Source organism: Rhinoraja longicauda, chromosome 7 (genome assembly GCF_053455715.1).
Source record: "Rhinoraja longicauda isolate Sanriku21f chromosome 7, sRhiLon1.1, whole genome shotgun sequence".
In the NCBI taxonomy this organism is placed as follows: domain Eukaryota; kingdom Metazoa; phylum Chordata; class Chondrichthyes; order Rajiformes; family Arhynchobatidae; genus Rhinoraja; species Rhinoraja longicauda.
In genome coordinates, this window is record NC_135959.1 from 69,675,868 (window position 1) to 69,695,580 (window position 19,713).

The following is a 19,713-nucleotide window of genomic DNA, read 5'->3' on the forward strand; positions in this document are numbered from 1 at the left end:
TTCGATGTTTTATGAGGGTGTTAACAATCAAAATTTGGCATTGAATGGTATGGGGATATTGGGAAAAGGAATTATAAAATTGGCAGGTGAGTTTTAAGGAGAGGCCTGAACAGGGGAAGGAAGAGAGTGCCAGAAATGTTTCAGGGTGGATTACCAGATTTTCAAATCATGCAGCTGAACACATAACTGCTCAAGAGATCAGCGAATAAAAAATGTGGGCAATCAAGAGACCAGAATTAGAGGAGCTCATGTAGTTATTCTGATAAAACTGAGAGGAATTGGAACTGAGCTTCTGAATTCCGAGCCCAAACTGTTTTTAAATTAGTTAAATCATCCTGGTATTTTTTTTCTTTATCTGTAAGACAGAAGATGGCACATTTGACTTGGGTACGTAACCGAGGTTGGTCCTTCTTTCTACAGCAAAGTAACGCATAAAACAACTAGCCATGCATCGCGTTTACCATTTGTGGCGTCTTGCCGGGTCCACATTATCCATCATGTTCCCTAATATAACAACGATCAACTACCTTTCAAGACATAGTTTACTGATTATGAAGTTATTTAATACTTTCGAGACTACTAAGTAGTTGCATGTTAAATTTAATTTTTCCATGTTTTGTTTCTTTATTAGTGAGGTAAATGTTTCATTTATATATATATAAATATATATATTTTTATATATATATAAATTTATATTTATAAATATAATTTATAAATATAATCTATATATATTTATAATGACAAATATATTGATGATGCACGCCTTGGTGCTGTTTAATTATATGAAAAGAATCACATTGATTCTACCCTGCAATTCATTTTTGTGCATTTCATGGAATAGTTAGAGTTAAAATGCTAGCTGGCTAGTAATGAAATATTCGTAGAATTATACAGAAACAGGAACTTTGGCCCACAAAGTTTGCTGGGACCATAAAGTACCCAGTTACATTTGTCCTATTTGACTCTCCCATGTTCCCATCACCTACCTCCTCCCTTCCCAGATTCTCCCTCTCACCTGTATACTTTTTTTCAGTGGCCAGTTAACCTACAAATCAGCACCTCTTTTGCGATTCAATTGTCAGCATTTGAGTTGACAGAGAAAAAAAAGTAAATACTGGATTCAGAGTTTCAAAACCTTCTGGATGAGCATTTATCAAAAAGAAACTGATGAGGAAAATATCATGAACCACGGAGAAAAAAATATCTTATTTTCCTTATAGTTAGGAAATGACATGCATATTTTAATAGCTCGTCCTGATCCTTTGTCAACACAATGACTGCTGTGAATGGCTGTCACACAGTCCTCAACAATAACTGAGACCCGGTTAGAATGAGGGTTGAAGGAGGGAGTGTGGGAAAACTGAACATAGAAACATAGAAAATAGGTGCAGGCCATTCGGCCCTTTGAGCCAGCACCGCCATTCATTGTGATCTTGGCTGATCATCCACAATCAGTAACCTGTGCCCAACTTCTCCCCATATCCCTTGATTCCACTAGCCCCTCGAGCTCTATCTAACTCTCTCTTAAATTCATCCAGTGATTTGGCCTCCACTGCCCTCTGTTGCAGAGAATTCCACAACTTCACAACTCTCTGGGTGAAAAAGTTCCTTCTCACCTCAGTTTTAAATGGCCTCCACTTTATTCTAAGACCGTGGCCCCTGGTTCTGGACTCACCCAACATTGGGAACATTTGTCCTGCATCTAGCTTGTCCAGTCCTTTTATAATTTTATATGTCTCTATAAGATCCCCTCTCATCCTTCTAAACTCCAGTGAATGCAAGCCTAGTCTTTTCAATCTTTCCTCATATGACAGTCCCGCCATCCCAGGGATCAATCTCGTGAACCTACGCTGCACTGCCTCAATTACAAGGATGTCCTTCCTCAAATTAGGAGACCAGAACTGTACACAATACTCGAGATGTGGTCTTACCAGGGCCCTATACAACTGCAGAAGAACCTCTTTACTCCTATACTGAAATCCTCTTGTTATGAAGGCCAACATGCCATGAGCTTTCTTCACTGCCTGCTGTACCTGGACGCCAACTTTCAGTGACTGGTGTACAAGGACACCCAGGTCTCGCTGCACTTCCCCCTTACCTAACGTGACACCATTGACATAATAATCTGCCTCCTTGTTTTTGCTGCCAAAGTGGATAACCTCACATTTATCTATATTATGCTGCATCTGCCACGCATCTGCCCATTCACTCAACCTGTCCAGGCCACCCTGCAACCTCCTAACATCCACTTCGCAGTTCACACTGCCACCCAGCTTTAATACTAGACAGTGGTTTCCGTGTCACAAGAGCAAGATGTCAAACAAGACATGGATGCATAAAACGAGATAAGATATTGTACCTGAGCTCTTCCTCCTTAACATTATTCTGTTTATTATACCATGATGAAAGATTAGTTGTGACTTTATGGAGCATGTTTGTTTCAAAGGACAAAGATGAATTTAATGCATTAACATTTTCCCAAGAGCTTGAAATATAATATACTTAATAATATGAAAAACTATATTTTTTAATTAACATGATTTGTGAAACTATCTCCCCATCTCCCTAGGGTTGCATCCAGAACTCAGTTGTTTGAAAATATTGGTACTCCTAAACAAAATTCTTCTAGATGGTAAGAAATTCACTTTGTTTTCAGTCTATATTTTCTCCATTTTAATGGTATTTAAACTTTATCATTGAACTAAATTATTGCTGTCATTATTCATGAACAATTATTGAGACTACTCAGTCCTAGAAAACTGCTTCGCCATTCAGTTAGATGTGTACGAAGGAACTACAGATGCTGGAGTAACTCAGCATTTCAACCAAAGACAGACACCAAATGCTGGAGTAACTCAGCATTTACTGGAGTAACTCAGCAATGCTAGAGTAACTCTGGAGGGACATTTTCCCTCTGCCATCATCCCAAAATAGATTTAATTTAAAGATGCATATTGCCTCCACTGGTCTTTGATTGGCAATGCTGTTCATCTTTTTTCCATTCATGGATGAGTGTATGGAACAACTGCCAGAGGACGTAGTTGAGGCTGGGACTATCCCATCGTTTAAGAAACAGTTAGACAAGTACATGGGTAGGACAGATTTGGAGGGATATGGACCAAGCGCAGGCAAATGGGACTAGTGTAGCTGGGACATTATTGGCCGGTGTGGGCAAGTTGGGCCGAAGGGCCTGTTTCCACACTGCTATCACTCTATGACTCTATGATTGGAAATTCTGCTGATTACATAGTGGGAAGAAAGAAGCCATTTCCCCCAATAGGAGCTTTATTTTCCAGTTTTCCAGTTAATGACTCTACCCATCCCTCTGGCCAAGACCGACGCTGAACCAGCTTGTCCAAAACCTTACGTGTAGGAAGGAACTGCAGATACTGGTTTAAACTGAAGATAGTTGCAAAATGCTGGAGTAACTCAGCGGGACAGGTAGCATCTCTGGAGAGAAAGAATGGGTGAAGTTTCGGGTCGAGAAGAAGGGTCTGAAGTCTGAAGAAGAATCTCGACCCGAAACGTTATTTAGTAAGATAATGGGTATCTGATAGTAACTTCAATTCCACATTCCTACTTACCCCTATAAATCTCTCTCTCTCCACCCCCTTTGAGGAAGGACCCACAAAGACCCACAACCCTCTGAGGGAAAAATATGATCACCTCATCTCTGGCTTAAATTAATGAGCTCTTATTTTTAAACAATGTAACTGCTTTCTAGATTTTCCCACATGCTTGAGTTTAATTTGATTGTATTTATATTTAGTATTATCTGGTTTGATTGGACAGCATACAAAACAAGTTTTTTCGCTGTACCTCTGCACATGTGGTAATAATAAACCAAGACCTAAAGGGGGGGGGGGGGGGGGGGAAGACATTATCTCCACAAACACTTTGTTAAGAATCTCCATGTGGTTAATGTTTCAGTCAAGTCCTTTGTACTCTTCCAAACTTCAGTAATACAAGCCTCACCTCCCCAAGCTTTCCCCATAAAATATTCGACCAATTATCATCATGTCATATCATATATATACAGCCGGAAACAGGCCTTTTCGGCCCACCAAGTCCGTGCTGCCCAGCGATCCCCGTACATTAACACTATCCTACACCCACTAGGGACAATTTTTACATATACCCAGCCAATTAACCTACATACCTGTACGTCTTTGGAGTGTGGGAGGAAACCGAAGATCTCGGAGAAAACCCACGCAGGTCACGGGGAGAACGTACAAACTCCTTACAGTGCAGCACCCGTAGTCAGGATCGAACCTGAGTCTCCGGCGCTGCATTCGCTGTAAAGCAGCAACTCTACCGCTGCGCTCCCGATATCAGGAGTCTTTTCAGGAATTAAATGGTTCCTATGAACATCCAGGCACCATTCCCATGTACAATGACAGGTCTGCTAAGTTATTCTTTACTAAATGGCATGGTGGCGCAGCAGTAGGGTAGCTGCCTTACAGCGGCAGGGACCCGGGTTCAATCACGATTACTGGTGCTGCACTGTAAGGAGTTTGTATGTTCTCCCCGTGACCGCGTGGGTTTTCCCTGGGAGCTCCGGTTTGCTCCCACACTCCAAAGACGTGCTGGTTTGTAGGTTAATTGGCTTGGTATAAATGTAAATGTTCCCTAGTGTGTGTAGAATAGTGTTAGTGTGCGGCGATCGCTGGACGGCGTGGACTTATTGGGCCAAAGGGCCTATTTCTGCACTGTGTCTCTAAACTCAACTAAACCAAGTTCTAACGATGTTATTGAGCTCCTCTAGCTTTCATGCAGGTCTCAGAGCCCATCAAAAGCAGATTACATGATTGTCAGCTTATGTAAATCTTTATTTAGTATTGTTAGACTACAAAACCGGGGATGTTTTTCGAGGATCTCCTATAGCCTAATTTTCAGTTGGAAATATTTCAATTTTTTTTGCCTGTAAAGCTATAAGCACAGGATACTTCAGGATTAATAGATTTATAATATTAATGGAATGGATAAAGTAAATTTGAAGCAGATGAATCAGAGCATTCGTACAGCAGATGGCACCCGGTACCCAGCAACCCCAAACTTCACCGGCTCCACTAATTCATAAAGAGCGGCACGGTGGCGCAGCGGTAGAGTTGCTGCCTTACAGCGAATGCAGCGCCGGAGACTCAGGTTCGATCCTGACTACGGGCGCTGTCTGTACGGAGTTTGTACGTTCTCCCCGTGACCTGCGTGGGTTTTCTCCGAGATCTTCAGTTTCCTCCCACACTCCAAAGACGTACAGGTTTGTAGGTTAATTGGCTGAGCAAATGTAAAAATTGTCCCTAGTGGGTGTAGGATAGTGTTAGTGTGTGCGGGGATCGCTGGGCGGCGCAGACCAGGTGGGCCGAAGGGCCTGTTTCTGCGCAGTATCTCTAACTCTAAAAAAATCTAAAATAACCCAATTGGTTGAAATACTGACACAGGAATTCACTTGAAATGGTTCATGAGGTGAATTACAAGATTTCCATGCATGATTTCAAGAAACACTGATTCTAAGCATTTTGCAATGTCTGAAAAATTACACCTGACACTATATACGTGTTGTGCCCCAATGAAAGAAAGACATTTTGCACAATGAATGATGCCACTCCTTGTACCGTGTTTATTTAGGACGTTTAAACACACTAGGCAACTGGTTTGCTGAGCACCTGCTCTCTGTCTGCCATGGCCACCTGGAACTTCCAGTTGCCAGAATTCTCGATTCTCTTCTCTTTCCCACGCCCACCTGTTTGTCTTTGGCCTTCTTCAGTGTCAGGGTGAGACCAAATGTGAACTAGAGGAACACCACCTCATATTCCGCTTCAGCAGTCTACAACCTGACTACATGAACATTAATCAGTAATTCCAGCTAACTTGCCCTTGCCCCTCTATCTACCCAAATCCTCCCACTCAATAGACAATAGACAATAGGTGCAGGATTAGGCCATTCGGCCCTTCGAGCCTTTCTTTCCCATCATACCCTTCTTTCCCATAACACCCTGCTCTCTCTCGGCTATTTTTCTCCAACACACCCCTCTAAATCGGTACTCTTCCTCCCCACCCTCCCAATCCCATCTGCACACCTGACTTTCGACCAAAAACATGACCCATTCCTTTGCTCCAGCATTCTGTGTCTATCTTTGTGTGTGGACCAGCATCTGCAGTTCCGTCCTACACACACCCTTATTTGGTCTTGTGCTCCATCTTCCTTTCCCATCAGATTTTATTATCTGCAGCCCCTGGTTACCTCCAGCAATCATTTCCCAACCACAGCTGTTAGCTCAACCCCGCTTCCCCTCCTTCCTCCAATCCATCTCTCCTCACCTGGATCCATCAATTGCATGCCAGCTCTTGCCACACCCCTCACCACATCTTTAGACTAGACTATCTCCTCTCCACTCTAACCCAGTTGAAAGGTCTCAACCCGAAACATCAACTGTCGATTCCCCTCCACAGATGTTGCATGACTTGCTGAGCTTCTCCAGCATTATGCTTTACACTCTGGTTCACAGCATCTGCAGTATTTTGTGCCTCCTGCTTTCTATAGACCTCTGCTTATGATCCTGAACTCCATGGTGGGGCAAAATTCACTCTGGGGCACTATGGCAGCGTGAGGTCCTGTGCTACTGTGCTTTTTGCAGCCGGAAGCTTGTCTCCAAATTCACCAAAAAACAGCTACAATATAGCTCCCACTCTGTCAACATGATGAAGACGTTACTTTCAGATGTCACTTTGATCCAACTGAGGTGTCTGGGGATACTGACGTTTGCCTGAGAGTGAAAGAGAGAGAGAAATAGTGTTTAAAAATCAAGACCTGTATAGAAAAGGGACCGACATTTAATGTTGGTCTTCAGCTAGTTACATAAACACACCTGTAGAACAATTAAAGAAACAAAATCTCATTCCCATGAGTTGCTGCATTGCAGTGGTGCTCAGGAGATAATAAAGCAAGGGTTCCCAACCTGGGGTAAATTTATCCCCAAATTTCGCCTACCCAGGGGATAAATTTGAACAAAATAATAATGTTAAAAACAGTATTTTAAAATTTCCCCTTTGTTGGTTGTGTTATTATGGTAGAAGTGTAAACTCAAATTGCTGAACAAAACAGGGTGGGGATAAATTTACTTTCGCAAGGTTGCCAGATTAAACGGGACGAAAAAGGTTGGGAACCATTATAATAAAGCATCACCATTGTTTTAAACAGCAAATCGTGTGGTATGACATTGTCCTCCCACTACTTAGAAACAGTCGACAATCATTTTTACAACTCAAAGCTTCGCCGACTGAAGAAAAGTGTCCATCTGTACTGTACATTCATTCCAAGGTATTTATTCACAAAATGCTGGAGTAACTCAGCAGGTCAGGCAGCATCTCGGGAGAGAAGGAATGGGTGACGTTTCGGGTCGAGACCCATCTTCAGACTGAAGAAGGGTCTCGACCCGAAACGTCACCCATTCCTTCTCTCCCGACATGCTGCCTGACCTGCTGAGTTACTCCAGCATTTTGTGAATAAATACCTTCGATTTGTACCAGCATCTGCAGTTATTTTCTTGTACATTCATTCCAGGTCACTGGTGCAATACAAGATAGATCATAATAATATTTGTTCGCAGTAACAGGTAATTTAAATGTAAAACACAATGTGACTGAAGTGTTTGTAACCTTACTGTACACAGATGTTTAAAATAGTTCCCCATGATGTCTGAAGAAGGGTCTCGAACCGAAACGTCCAGAGATGCTGCCTGTCCCGCTGAGTTACTGCAGCATTTTGTGTCTACCTTTGGTTTAAACCAGCATCTGCAGTTCCTTCCTACACAAATATTGCCTAATGTACTTTGTGAAATATTTCTGTGATAACTATCTGATTAACTTTTTGCTATACTTTTTGCTATAGCTTACTAGTAAGTAAACGACCAATGTTTTATGGTTACTGTCTTTGAAACAGCCATGCCAAATCCATGTATGCCTGCAAAGCAGAGCACAGCCATGAGCTGTCTTTCCCACAGGGGGCAGTGTTCACTAATGGTAAGTCTTCAGATTATTTATAAAAGTTTTTGTCGTGAAAGTCAATATATCAAATAAAGTGCTGTGTCATTAACTGTTCAAATATGCATTTGTTATTAGATAGTGCTTTGCATTTTTGAAAAACAGTTGTTATATCTTCAAAAGCATGGTGTGTTTTGGAATGTCAATGTTAACTTGCTAATTTGGCCTTCACATACAAGTAAGAATTTGTATCATCCCATTAGAAGTGGAACTGCAATTGATTGTCGAGTCGGATATTCGTCATTATAAGCTGCTTTGTTTGATATGACCATCTCTTTTGAGTGAAAGGTTGTGTCCAAATCAGTCTCTTTTGCTATTACGATCAGTTTTCTCTGCTGCCCATTGGGAAAATGTTCATTTTTAACATTTATTAGTTATTTGGTTCAATTTATTTAGTTGTGTTGCAGAAAGGTTTACTGATGAAAGTTTGCAAATTTATCAACTTCAGGCAAAAGTACTAAGTCAGCAATGTTACTTTACTAAGGTTGATGCCAGTTGAATTGTTCCACTGATTTGAGAAATCAACTGGTTCGGTGTTAGTGAACTGCTTTCTCCGCATCTGATGTGCACATGTTGCTGATGTATTTTATGTTCCAAATGAATTTTCTGTGTGTAATCTTACTGGATCCCCCACCCCCCCTTCACATCATTGTGGCAAGTGTAGTGTGGCACAACACCTGACTGTATAACCACCTGCACTAACACAACAGTCCTGAGACTTGGTGATGCTCCACCAGGTCTGTGATCACACACACAGGCACACAAACTTCAGTAAGTTATGTAAAAGTTCGACTCGCATTTCAACCGGTTCCTTGCAACCATTTCAATGAGCCTGGAGCGACGGGCTAAAGAATGGATTGTCCTAGAGCTCGTGCCCAGGAATAGATTAGTCACAGGAATCTGGGAGAGCAGATCTGAAAATCTTTGTTAAATATTCAACCCACTGTAACACTGTGCTTGGAAAGTAACTGCAGATGCTGGTACAAATCGAAGGTATTTATTCACAAAGTGCTGGAGTAACTCAGCAGGTCAGGCAGCATCTCAGGAGAGAAGGAATGGGTGACGTTTCAGTCTGAAGAAGGGTCTTGACCCGAAACATCACCCATTCCTTCTCTCCTAGATGCTGCCTGACCTGCTGAGGTACTCCAGCATTTTGTGGTAACACTGTGCTTAGTGAGAAAGCATTCAAGCCCACGTTCTCCAGCCATAAGAAAACCTTGCATTTCAATACAAGACTCCTACATATTATTAGCTTTAGGTCAGATTGGGAATCCACTGTAAGCCAAGAGACAATGTTCCACACATTATTTTGTGGCCTATGAGTATTTTTCCCAGTTTGCAGAATGGTGGTATTCTTAACTCACAAGTGCAGGAAGGACCAGTCAATAGCGACCAATGTCCAGAGTTGCTTTGACCACAGCTTGTTTCATTTTGCTGCAGGTAGTGCACTTGTACTCTACACGTGTATTGTTTCAGATGGATTCCATCAAAGAAGCAGAGTTAGAAAGATGCTGAGATTGTAGTGTAACCTGAAATAGTGGAAAAAACATTAAAGCACAAAAACAGGATAACCGAATGGGGTAGACAATAGACAATAGACAATAGACAAAAGACAATAGGTACAGGACTAGAGTTGAGAGTATGTGACAGCATCTCTAAGGAAAGGCGTGCAAGAGACTACAGGTGCGATCAGACTCCTGGAACAGTGCAGAGCAAGCTGTTCATCCAATAGACAATAGGTGCAGGAGGAGGCCATTCGGCCCTTCGAGCCAGCACCGCCATTCAATGTGATCATGGCTGATCATTCTCAATCAGTACCCCGTTCCTGCCTTCTCCCCATACCCCCTGACTCCGCTATCTTGAATGCATTCAGAGAATTGGCCTCCACTGCCTTCTGAGGCAGAGAATTCCACAGATTCACAATTCTCTGACTGAAAAAGTTTTTCCTCATCTCAGTTCTAAATGGCCTACCCCTTATTCTTAAACTGTGGCCCCTTGTTCTGGACTCCCCCAACATTGGGAACATGTTTCCTGCCTCTAACGTGTCCAACCCCTTAATAATCTTATACGTTTCAATAAGATCTCCTCTCATCCTTCTAAATTCCAGTGTATACAAGCCTAGTCGCTCCAGTCTTTCAACATATGACAGTCCGGGAATTAACCTAGTGAACCTATGCTGCACGCCCTCAATAGCAAGAACATCCTTCCTCAAATTTGGAGACCAAAACTGCACACAGTACCCCAGGTGCGGTCTCACTAGGGCCCTGTACAACTGCAGAAGGACCTCTTTGCTCCTATACTCAACTCCTCTTGTTATGAAGGCCAACATCCAGGGTTTCAAGCTCTCGTATCTTCTTCCAGAAGGGAGTGGACACATTGCTTCTGACAACAGTTCTACTTCTACATGGGTGCATGTAGCACAGCTACACGATATCTTTGTGCCTTGCCCCCGCCCTTGCGCTCTCACGCAGTGCTGCATTGCTCTTGAACAGTATGGTCTCTGCAGGTTTATCAGTGAAGCAGATTCCAAATAGCCTTGGGGGACAATGTTGAGTACCGGAAGATCCGGTAGTCAAATTTCACCAGCTTGGTGGTGTAGAGTTTTTAGAAACATAGAAAACATAGAAACATAGAAAATAGGTGCAGGAGTAAGCCATTCAGCCCTTCGAGCCTGCACCGCCATTCAATATGATCATGGCTGATCATCCAACTCAGTATCCTGTACCTGCCTTCTCTCCATACCCCCTGATCCCTTTAGCCACAAGGGCCACATCTAACTCCCTCTTAAATATAGCCAATGAGCTGGCCTCAACTACCCTCTGTGGCAGAGAATTCCACAGATTCACCACTCTGTGTGAAAAAAAACGTTCTCATCTCGGTCCTAAAAGACTTCCCCTTATCCTTAAACTGTGACCCCTTGTTCTGGACTTCCCCAACATCAGGAACAATCTTCCTGCATCTAGCCTGTCCAACCCCTTAAGAATTTTGTAAGTTTCTATAAGATCCCCCCCTCAATCTGCTAAATTCCAGCGAGTACAAGCCGAGTCTATCCAGTCTTTCTTCATATGAAAGTCCTGCCATCCCAGGAATCAATCTGGTTTTAGTTGATGAGTAACGGCAAGGGCATGAGTGGAGTGTGAGGGGAGAGAGGACAAATCCTGGAAGAAACGATTTGGGGGCTGGCGTTGCCTGGAGCCTTGCCATTCATGGGGTGGAGCCATAGTGATCCCTGCAGCCAGTTGGAGGAGGAAATTGCTACTCCCAGAACATTGGTATTTGAACACTGAGCCATCGCGGCATTAAAATATCCTTGCCGCGATGGGTCTAGGGTTTTTTTTTTTTTAGATTTAGAGATACAGCGCGGAAACAGGCCCTTCGGCCCACCGGGTCCGCGCCGCTCAGCGATCCCCGCACATTAACATTATCCTATACCCACGAGGGACAGTTTTTTTAACATTTGCCCAACCAATTAACCTACATACCTGCGCATCTTTGGAGTGTGGGAGGAAACCGAAGATCTCGGAGAAAACCCACGCAGGTCACGGAGAGAACGTACAAACTCCGTACAGACGGCGCCCGTAGTCAGGATCGAACCTGAATTTCCGGCGTTGCATTCGCTGTAAGGCAGCCATCGTGCAGCCAGTGGCAAGGGTCTGAGCTTCTTCTGGTGCTGTAATGGGGGCTGAGGTGCCATTACCAGCTGCTACCTTTCGGTTGATTCTACATTTAGGTTGATAGAACTAACCCCCACTTTCACATCACAAACACTGTATGGAGTTGGACCTCCCCAAGTCTTGATATTGAATTATCTATTTAATTTATCTATCAAATTCTCAAATGCATTCAATATTTTGTGGTATGTGCAAAGCAGCTGACGTCTACAGGACATTTCAGTAATGTTGATTCATCTGCAGCAAAATGTGTGCGTGTGTGATTTTTCCCCTCTGCCAAGCTGGCATTGAAAGGAAGCATGCAGGTACAGCAGGCAGTGAAGAAAGTCAATGGAATGTTGGCCTTCATAACAAGAGGTGTTGAGTATAGGAGCAAAGAGGTCCTTCTGCAGTTGTACAGGGCCCTAGTGAGACCGCACCTGGAGTACTGTGTGCAGTTTTGGTCTCCAAATTTGAGGAAAGATATTCTTGCTATTGAGGGCGTGCAGCGTAGGTTCACTAGGTTAATTCCCGGAATGGCGGGACTGTCTTATGTTGAAAGACTGGAGCGTCTAGGCTTGTATACACTGGAATTTAGAAGGATCAGAAGGGATCTTATCGAAACGTATAAGATTATTAAGGGGTTGGACAGGTTAGAGGCAGGAAACATGTTCCCAATGTTGGGGGAGTCCAGAACCAGGGGCCACAGTTTAAGAATAAGGGGTAGGCCATTTAGAACTGAGATGAGGAAAAACTTTTTCAGTCAGAGAGTTGTAAATCTGTGAAATTCTCTGCCTCAGAAGGCAGTGGAGGCCAATTCTCTGAATGCATTCAAGAGAGAGCTAGATAGAGCTCTTAAGGATAGCGGAGTCAGGGGGTATGGGGAGAAGGCAGGAACAGGGATCAGCCATGATCACATTGAATGGTGGTGCTCTCTCGAAGGGCCGAATGGCCTTCTCCTGCACCTGTTGTCTATTGTCTATTGGCATCAGTGGCATCTTTGCTCATTGACCTGGGTGCAGTGTGACTGCCCCGCACCAGAGCACAGGTAATTTCCATCTGCAATCTAACAGCGTCAGAATCTGGGCTCGAGTGTGCAAGTGTGAAACCAAATGATAGTTTGTTTTCAGCATCACTGCCTTCCTAATGCTCCTCCACTGCCTATCAAGATTGTCATTCATCAGCATCCTCAACAAGCAAAGAGGCGCATAAATAAGGCTGAAGTGAAGGGAAATTGCAACTAATAAGTGCTTGCTGACACTAGCTGAAGATTGTAAGTCACAACAGATTGTGAAACACTGATGTGAGAAAGAGGATTAAGTGTGATGATATTTGCAATCATTTCAGTCTGGCTGTTGCCGATGCATTCAACAAGGACCACGTGAGTAATGGTTTTTCTTGTGTAGGAAGGAAATGCAGATGCTGGTTTACACTGAAGATAGACACAAAATGCTGGAGTAACTCAGCAGGACAGGCAGCATCTCTGGAGAGAAGGAATGGGAGAGGTTTTGGGTCGAGACCCTTCTTCAGTCAAATCAGTCTGAAGAATGGTCTCGGCCCGAAACGTCACCCATTCATTCTCTCAAGAGATGCTGCCTGTCCCGCTGAGTTACTCCAGCATTTTGTGTCTATTAATAGTTTTTCTTCCTAGATACCTTCACTGTGCACCATTCGTTTGTAGGGAAGGAGAAGAGTAAAATTGGGTTAGTCCTTCGGGGATTGTGGTAATCGAGGTTAAATAACAGGGAGCATGTAAAAGCTGTGAGATATAGGTATAAAGTATGCAACAGTATTAAGTGGGCCAAGGTTCAGGGACGCATGTGCTTGTTAGGTTTGAATGACGTCCCATCTGGATTGACCAACTAGGCATGGGTTATGAGGGTGTGATGATTTGAGTAGTTGACAATGCATTTGGTCTTCACATATCTTTAAACCAAAAGTATTTTCAAAAGGAAAAATTTAACATGACAGCCAATTAAATCAATAGATAAAATCCAAGTAACAAATGCAAAACAATCCGGTTTTGAGTGGTGAACAATGCATTTGGTAGAAGTAACATTTGACTAAACTGTAATCATTTGTGAAGCTGTTGAATTTCTTGTGCTGTATTCATGTCTTCAGAGGCCGAATGCTAAGAATGAATCTTTGCAGCTATTTGCTTCCACTGTCCTTTCAGTGTGTCAGCAGTCCAGCAGCACCCTATGGCGACAGGGCATATCTAACTTCAACTTAGTTCAGCAGCACCTTCTGTGCACTGCTGTCTCCTGTGTTTATCTGTTCTTCATTCTTTTTCCCAATCAGATTTAACTCAGAGAAGGCTCCAAGTGCTTCCTTCATTCACAATGTACTTAGTCTTTAAGTAGGCCACAACAACTTGGAGCTGTGCCAGCAGTTGTGGACTTTGAGTCTCGTTTATCAACAGCACAGTTAACATTGGAGTAACTCAGCCGGACAGGCTGCATCTCTGGAGAGAAGGAATGAATGACGTTTCTGTTCGAGACCCTTCTTCAGACCTGACCCGAAGCGTCACCCGTTCCTTCTCTCCACAGATGCTGCCTGTCCCGCTGACTTACTCCAGCATTTTGTGTCTATCTTCGGTGTAAACCAGCATCGGCAGTTCCTTCCTTCACAGTTAACACTAACTGCACAGTGAAACCATGCTAATGAACAGGCAGCCCGCGCGCGCGCGCGATGCAGCGATTACTTTCTGCGTAATCACATATTGGTTTTGTGAGCTTTCCACCTTAGAATTTTTTTTTTATTTCTCTATTTAAAATAACAATGTCTTTGACTTTTGTTTTTTCATGGTGTTTGTAGAATGGCCAAGAATTATTTCATGCTCACGAGCATGGTGTTGTAAAGAGAACCTCCCATTTATTTCTGTGCACTGGAGTACACTTTTCTTTTGTATTCTTGAGCCAAGGCTGATGCATATTAAAAATACAAAGCACCTTAATTTCCCTGTTAATGAACACTGTGATTTCAACAGCAGCATGTGCCTGTGAAAATTAATGATCAATGATTAGTACCATTTAGAACAGAGATGAGGAAAAACTTTTTCAGTCAGAGAGTTGTGAATCTGTGGAATTCTCTGCCTCAGAGGGCAGTGGAGGCCAATTCTCTGAATACATTCAAGAGAGAGCTAGATAGAGCTCTTAAGGATAGAGGAGTCAGGGGGTATGGGGAGAAGGCAGGAACGGGGTACTGATTGAGAATGATCAGCCATGATCACATTGAATGGTGGTGCTGGCTCGAAGGGCCGAATGGCCTACTCCTGCACCTATTGTCTATTGTCTATCAAAGCATTGGCTCATAATGAGCTTTTGGTTATTAACTCATACCTATGCTAGTAAATGGATGGAGTGCTAGGTTTTAGTTTAGTTTAGAAATACATTATTTGCTCTCTCCATTCTGACCACTTGTAATAGCTCCAATGACCATCCCATCGTTTTATGTGCAATCAAATCTAAACAGGTTTCTTGGGTTTAAGCTCATAGCAAAGTAAACGGTGCATGAAAAGTGAGAGGTTTAAAAAAAAAAGCAAGCCATCAAATTTGACAAGAGCCAGTGATGATGTTTGGCCTTTGTTTCAAAGCCCACTTGTGGCAGGAGGAACGATGGCCCATAAGGAGTTCCATTGTGAAGTCCTGAGAAATAATGTGTTTCATTAGAAGATTTAAACCATGTAAATGTACTCTTAATGGTGCCAACATTAGATAACGGTTATCCATATTCAGATTCTACACATTGCTGCTGTGAGGCCATTAACTGTGGGAGCGCTAATCAATTTTATGTATCATGAATACGAGAATTTTCCACTGCACGGTTTATTAATTTTGGATGCCCAAAGTTACACTTTTTCGATTTTCTTAATATGTACAAGGAGTGAAGCCGTCTTGATTTTGGAGAAGTTAATATTATTTTCAGAAATTGTTTGTTTTAACAGCACAGATTTTACATTAAATTGAAGTATATTGAATGATGAGGTTTTTTTTCATTTTATTAAACTCTAGTGCACGCGTCAGTGGAACCAGGATGGCTACAAGCAACATATGAAGGCAGAACGGGGCTAATCCCTGCAAATTACATAGTCTTTCTTTGATAACTGCTGGCAAGACTAGAAAATCTCCATGGTATCCATGGTGAACAGACTGTTTCAATCTGAGAATGCAATATCGTAACACAGCTCTATTTCTGTCAAACAGTCAAAGGCAATGGACTGTTTGCCCTGTTGAACATATGCCTTTTTATGGTATGAAGTAAAGGATTGTGGTATCCATCAATAAATGTTTGCTTAAACAAAAACACTAATCATATCAGCCACTGTTATTGACAAATATTCATCTTGCAGCATTGGAAATGGGAAAAGAGACCAAATTTTAGTGTATATACATATATTTTATGGTATGCACATATATTTTATACGCTGTAACATTTGTATTGTAAGGCTCCATGCTTGGAATACCAAAGCAGATATGAGCTATAATGCAATTTTTATCTTGATGTTAATTTTTTTATATATAATTGGTTGAAAGATGTTACTTTAGACGGACAAAGAAGAAATTTATACATGTTGATTTATTATAGCATCACAAATTATACATTTATACAGTCTTAGTTGAACTAGCTGCAGTGTTTATCTTTAAGGCAAATTTATGCTGTTTTTCCAGCTTAAAATCCTTCAATATAATTTTTAATCAATAACTTAATTGATCACTTTGAAAACTAAATTTTATGGACATGCAACTCTCCTTGACTTCAGTTTTTGTACTAGAATTCGAGGACTGATGGTCACCAATGTTTACATGTCTTTTAGGGAAAATAACTCAAGACGAGGTGGGTATTTCCATGAGATTCAAAGATACATGCCCAAAAGCGTCTTCAGTTTTTTTAGAGTCGGTAACTGACGGTAGTTTTTTTACTTTAATGTTCAAGTAATAAAACATCAATTTATTATTTACTAATGTAAATGTAAAATAGATGAAGAAGGATTGTAAATTTAACATATTTTGTTGATGAACTACTTATGATCTCTAAATACTTAAGTACTCATAAATTTCTTGAGCATTCAGTCTTGGATTGGAAGTGATTGCTTTTAAACTTTTCGGAGCATGTTCAATATTCATGACTAACCATTTATTATGATCTGATTGTTGTTTATAAGAAAGTTACCTATTTATCACACAAGTTCAGTTTCTCCTGTCAAAATAATATTGATTATGTTTTAGAGATATATTCACAGCTTGTTACACATCTGAAGCTGTTTTATTCAGCAACTGAAATTTGAAATGGAATTTCTTGGGGGAAATTGCAAGATGTTATTACTTTTAAGTGAAAGAGGCGGAATGGTGCCAGCATTGAGGAACACAAAAATCGCACTTTTTAACTCTATTTTTTTCCCCAATACACTGGTGTATTGGCGGCCTGTTTGAATGTTGGTTTTCTTTCTTAGATATATATACCATTCAGTGATAACATTCATACTTTAAAGTATGTCAAATATTTAGTTTTAGTGTATTTAATAATTATTCAAAAACTGTCACCATATGTATAGTGTGTTCAACTGAAATGTTTTCTGATCATTCAGATTTGTATAAAATTACATGATTATACCCCTGTGGCTTAGCATATAATTTATAATGTACTTGTAATGCATTGCAACATATAAATCATTTTAAGACATGGTAAGAAACTGAATAGTGGAAATGTGAATTTGACAGTCAACAGATCGTGGGCCTGTTAATATCATTCCCAAAGCAAACTAGTGTCTGCGATGATCACAAAGGGTATTTCCTGAGGCGGTTTTTGTGGTAGGTAAACCAGGGCCCAGATGTTACAGGTGCAATAGAGGAGGCATGGGTAAATGAGGAGATGGAGATTAAGGAGAATATCATGGCAGCAGTCTGGGATGACATTATAGATGATTCATCCAGTAAGGCTATCGGGTGGAACTGAGAAATAAAAATGGGATGATCACCTTGCTGGGTTTGATCTATGGGCTCCCAAATAGTCAAAGGGAATTAGAGAAACAAATGTGCCGGGACATTGAAGATAGCTGCAAGACTAATGGTGTTGTCACAGTAGGGCAGCACAGTGGCACAGCGGTAGAGCTATTGCCTGACAGCGCCAGAGACCCGGGCTCTCTCTGTGACTCCGTGACCTTTCTCTCCATGACCGTGACCTGCGTGGGTTTTCCCTGAGGTCTTTGGTTTCCTCCCACATTCCAAAGACATACAGGTTTGCAGATTAATTGGCTTGGTGTAAAATGTAAAAGTTGTCCCTAGTGTGTGTAGGACAGTGTTAATGTGCGGGGATCGCCAGATGGTGCGGACTCGGTGGGGCAAAGGGCCTGTTTCCACGCTGTATCTCTAAACTAAACAAAACTGAAGTAGAGGATTTTAACTTTCCCAATATAGACTGGGACTGCCATAGTGCCAAAAGCTTAGATGCGGTAGAATTTGTCAAAGGTGTTCAGGAAAGTTTTCTTGGGCAAAAGGTGGAAGGCCCTACAAAGGACAGGACAAAGCTTCACCTACTTAAGGTATTGGGTTGGGCAGTTGACTGAAGTATCTTTGGGACACACACACACGCACGAACGAACGCACGCACGAACGAACGCACGCACGAACGCACGCACGCACGCACGCACGCACGCACACACACACCCCCCCCCCCTCTTCCTAAGGCCCACAGTTCAATTTTCTTTAAAATAGGTATTAATAGGCAGGGCTGGTCCACAAGTTAATGTTCTAAACTGGAGAAGACCAGCTTTGATGGTAATAGACAGAAACTTGCAAAAGTTGATTGGAGAAGTGGGATAGTTTTAAAAGTGAGGTGGTGAGAATTCAAGGTCTGCATGTTCCTGTTAAAAGTACAGGGCAAGGAAGGTATGGGCTAGGAACCCTGGATGGCAAGAGTAATTGAGGCTCTTGTCAGGAAAAAGGAGGCATGGGACAGGTACAGACAGGTGGGAACAATTGTATCCCTGGTGGAGTGCTGGGGATTGAGGAGCACACCTAAGAAGGAAATCAAGAGGACTGAGAAGAGGAATGAGATAGCTCTAACTGATAAAATTCAGGAGAATCCAAAGAGATTTGATTAATTGATACTTTATTATCACGTGGGACATGTCACAGTGAAATCCTTTGTCTTGCATGCCATATACGAGGTATGCAAAGAGTCACCATGTATAGGGCATTGACAAATTGACAAAGTATTTATTGTAGTCCCAATGGTCTCTCTATTCTCGGTAACCTCCCCCCCTCCCGGATTACCCTTTGTTCTTGTGTTTTATGTAGATTATGTATATAATGTTTTATATATATTAAGGGTAAATTATGTTTTATATATAACAAGGGTAATTAGGGAGAGATTCCGGCTCCTCAAAAACCAAAGTGTCATCTATGTGCTGAGCCAAACATGAGCAAAGATCTCAATAAATATTTCTCCTTTGTTATTACTGCAATGAAAATTCAGTGTTGAAAGAGGAAAGGTTTCACCATTGTCCTGGAGCTCAATATTGATGAACTGCAGTATCTGAAACTTAGTGGTGCCTGCAACAAATAACAGTTCAGAAGGTTGACACAAAATACAGGAGGGACAGGCAGCATCTCTGGAGAAAAGGAATAGGTGATATTTCGGGTCGAGACCCTTCTTCAGACTGACACTCAGGGAAGAGGGAAACTAGAAGTAAAAAAAAAGGTACAGAACGAAACAGAGCTGGCAACGATGACCAAGGAAAGGTGGAGCTCAAAATGGTCCATTCTTGGCTGTGGAAGAGGTGATGAAGGGATGTGAACAGTGAAATTAGCAGGATATCTAGGGTGGGGAGGGATGGTCAGAGAGATAGGGAATTCAAGGGACGCTTGAAATCAGAGAAATCAAAATTGGACCGCTGGGTTGTAAGCTGCCTAAGCGAAATATGAGGTGCTGCTCCTCCAATTTACGTTGACAGTGGAGGAGGTCCGTAACAGAAAGGTCAGTATTAGAATGGGAGTTAATTACAGAGTTCAGAAGTATTGTT

General features: G+C 42.0%; 1 protein-coding gene across 1 annotated transcript in view; it reads left to right on the plus strand.

Moving 5' to 3' along the window:
• arhgap42a (Rho GTPase activating protein 42a) overlaps positions 1 to 18,325 on the plus strand; it is a 280,741-nt gene extending 262,416 nt beyond the window's left edge. The window contains exons 22-24 of the mRNA XM_078403156.1: positions 2,570 to 2,632; positions 7,940 to 8,019; positions 15,704 to 18,325. Coding sequence (XP_078259282.1) covers positions 2,570 to 2,632; positions 7,940 to 8,019; positions 15,704 to 15,792 — 232 coding nt within the window. The 3' untranslated portion in view covers positions 15,793 to 18,325. The remainder of the gene's footprint in view (positions 1 to 2,569; positions 2,633 to 7,939; positions 8,020 to 15,703) is intronic.
• The last annotated feature ends 1,388 nt before the right edge of the window (positions 18,326 to 19,713 follow it).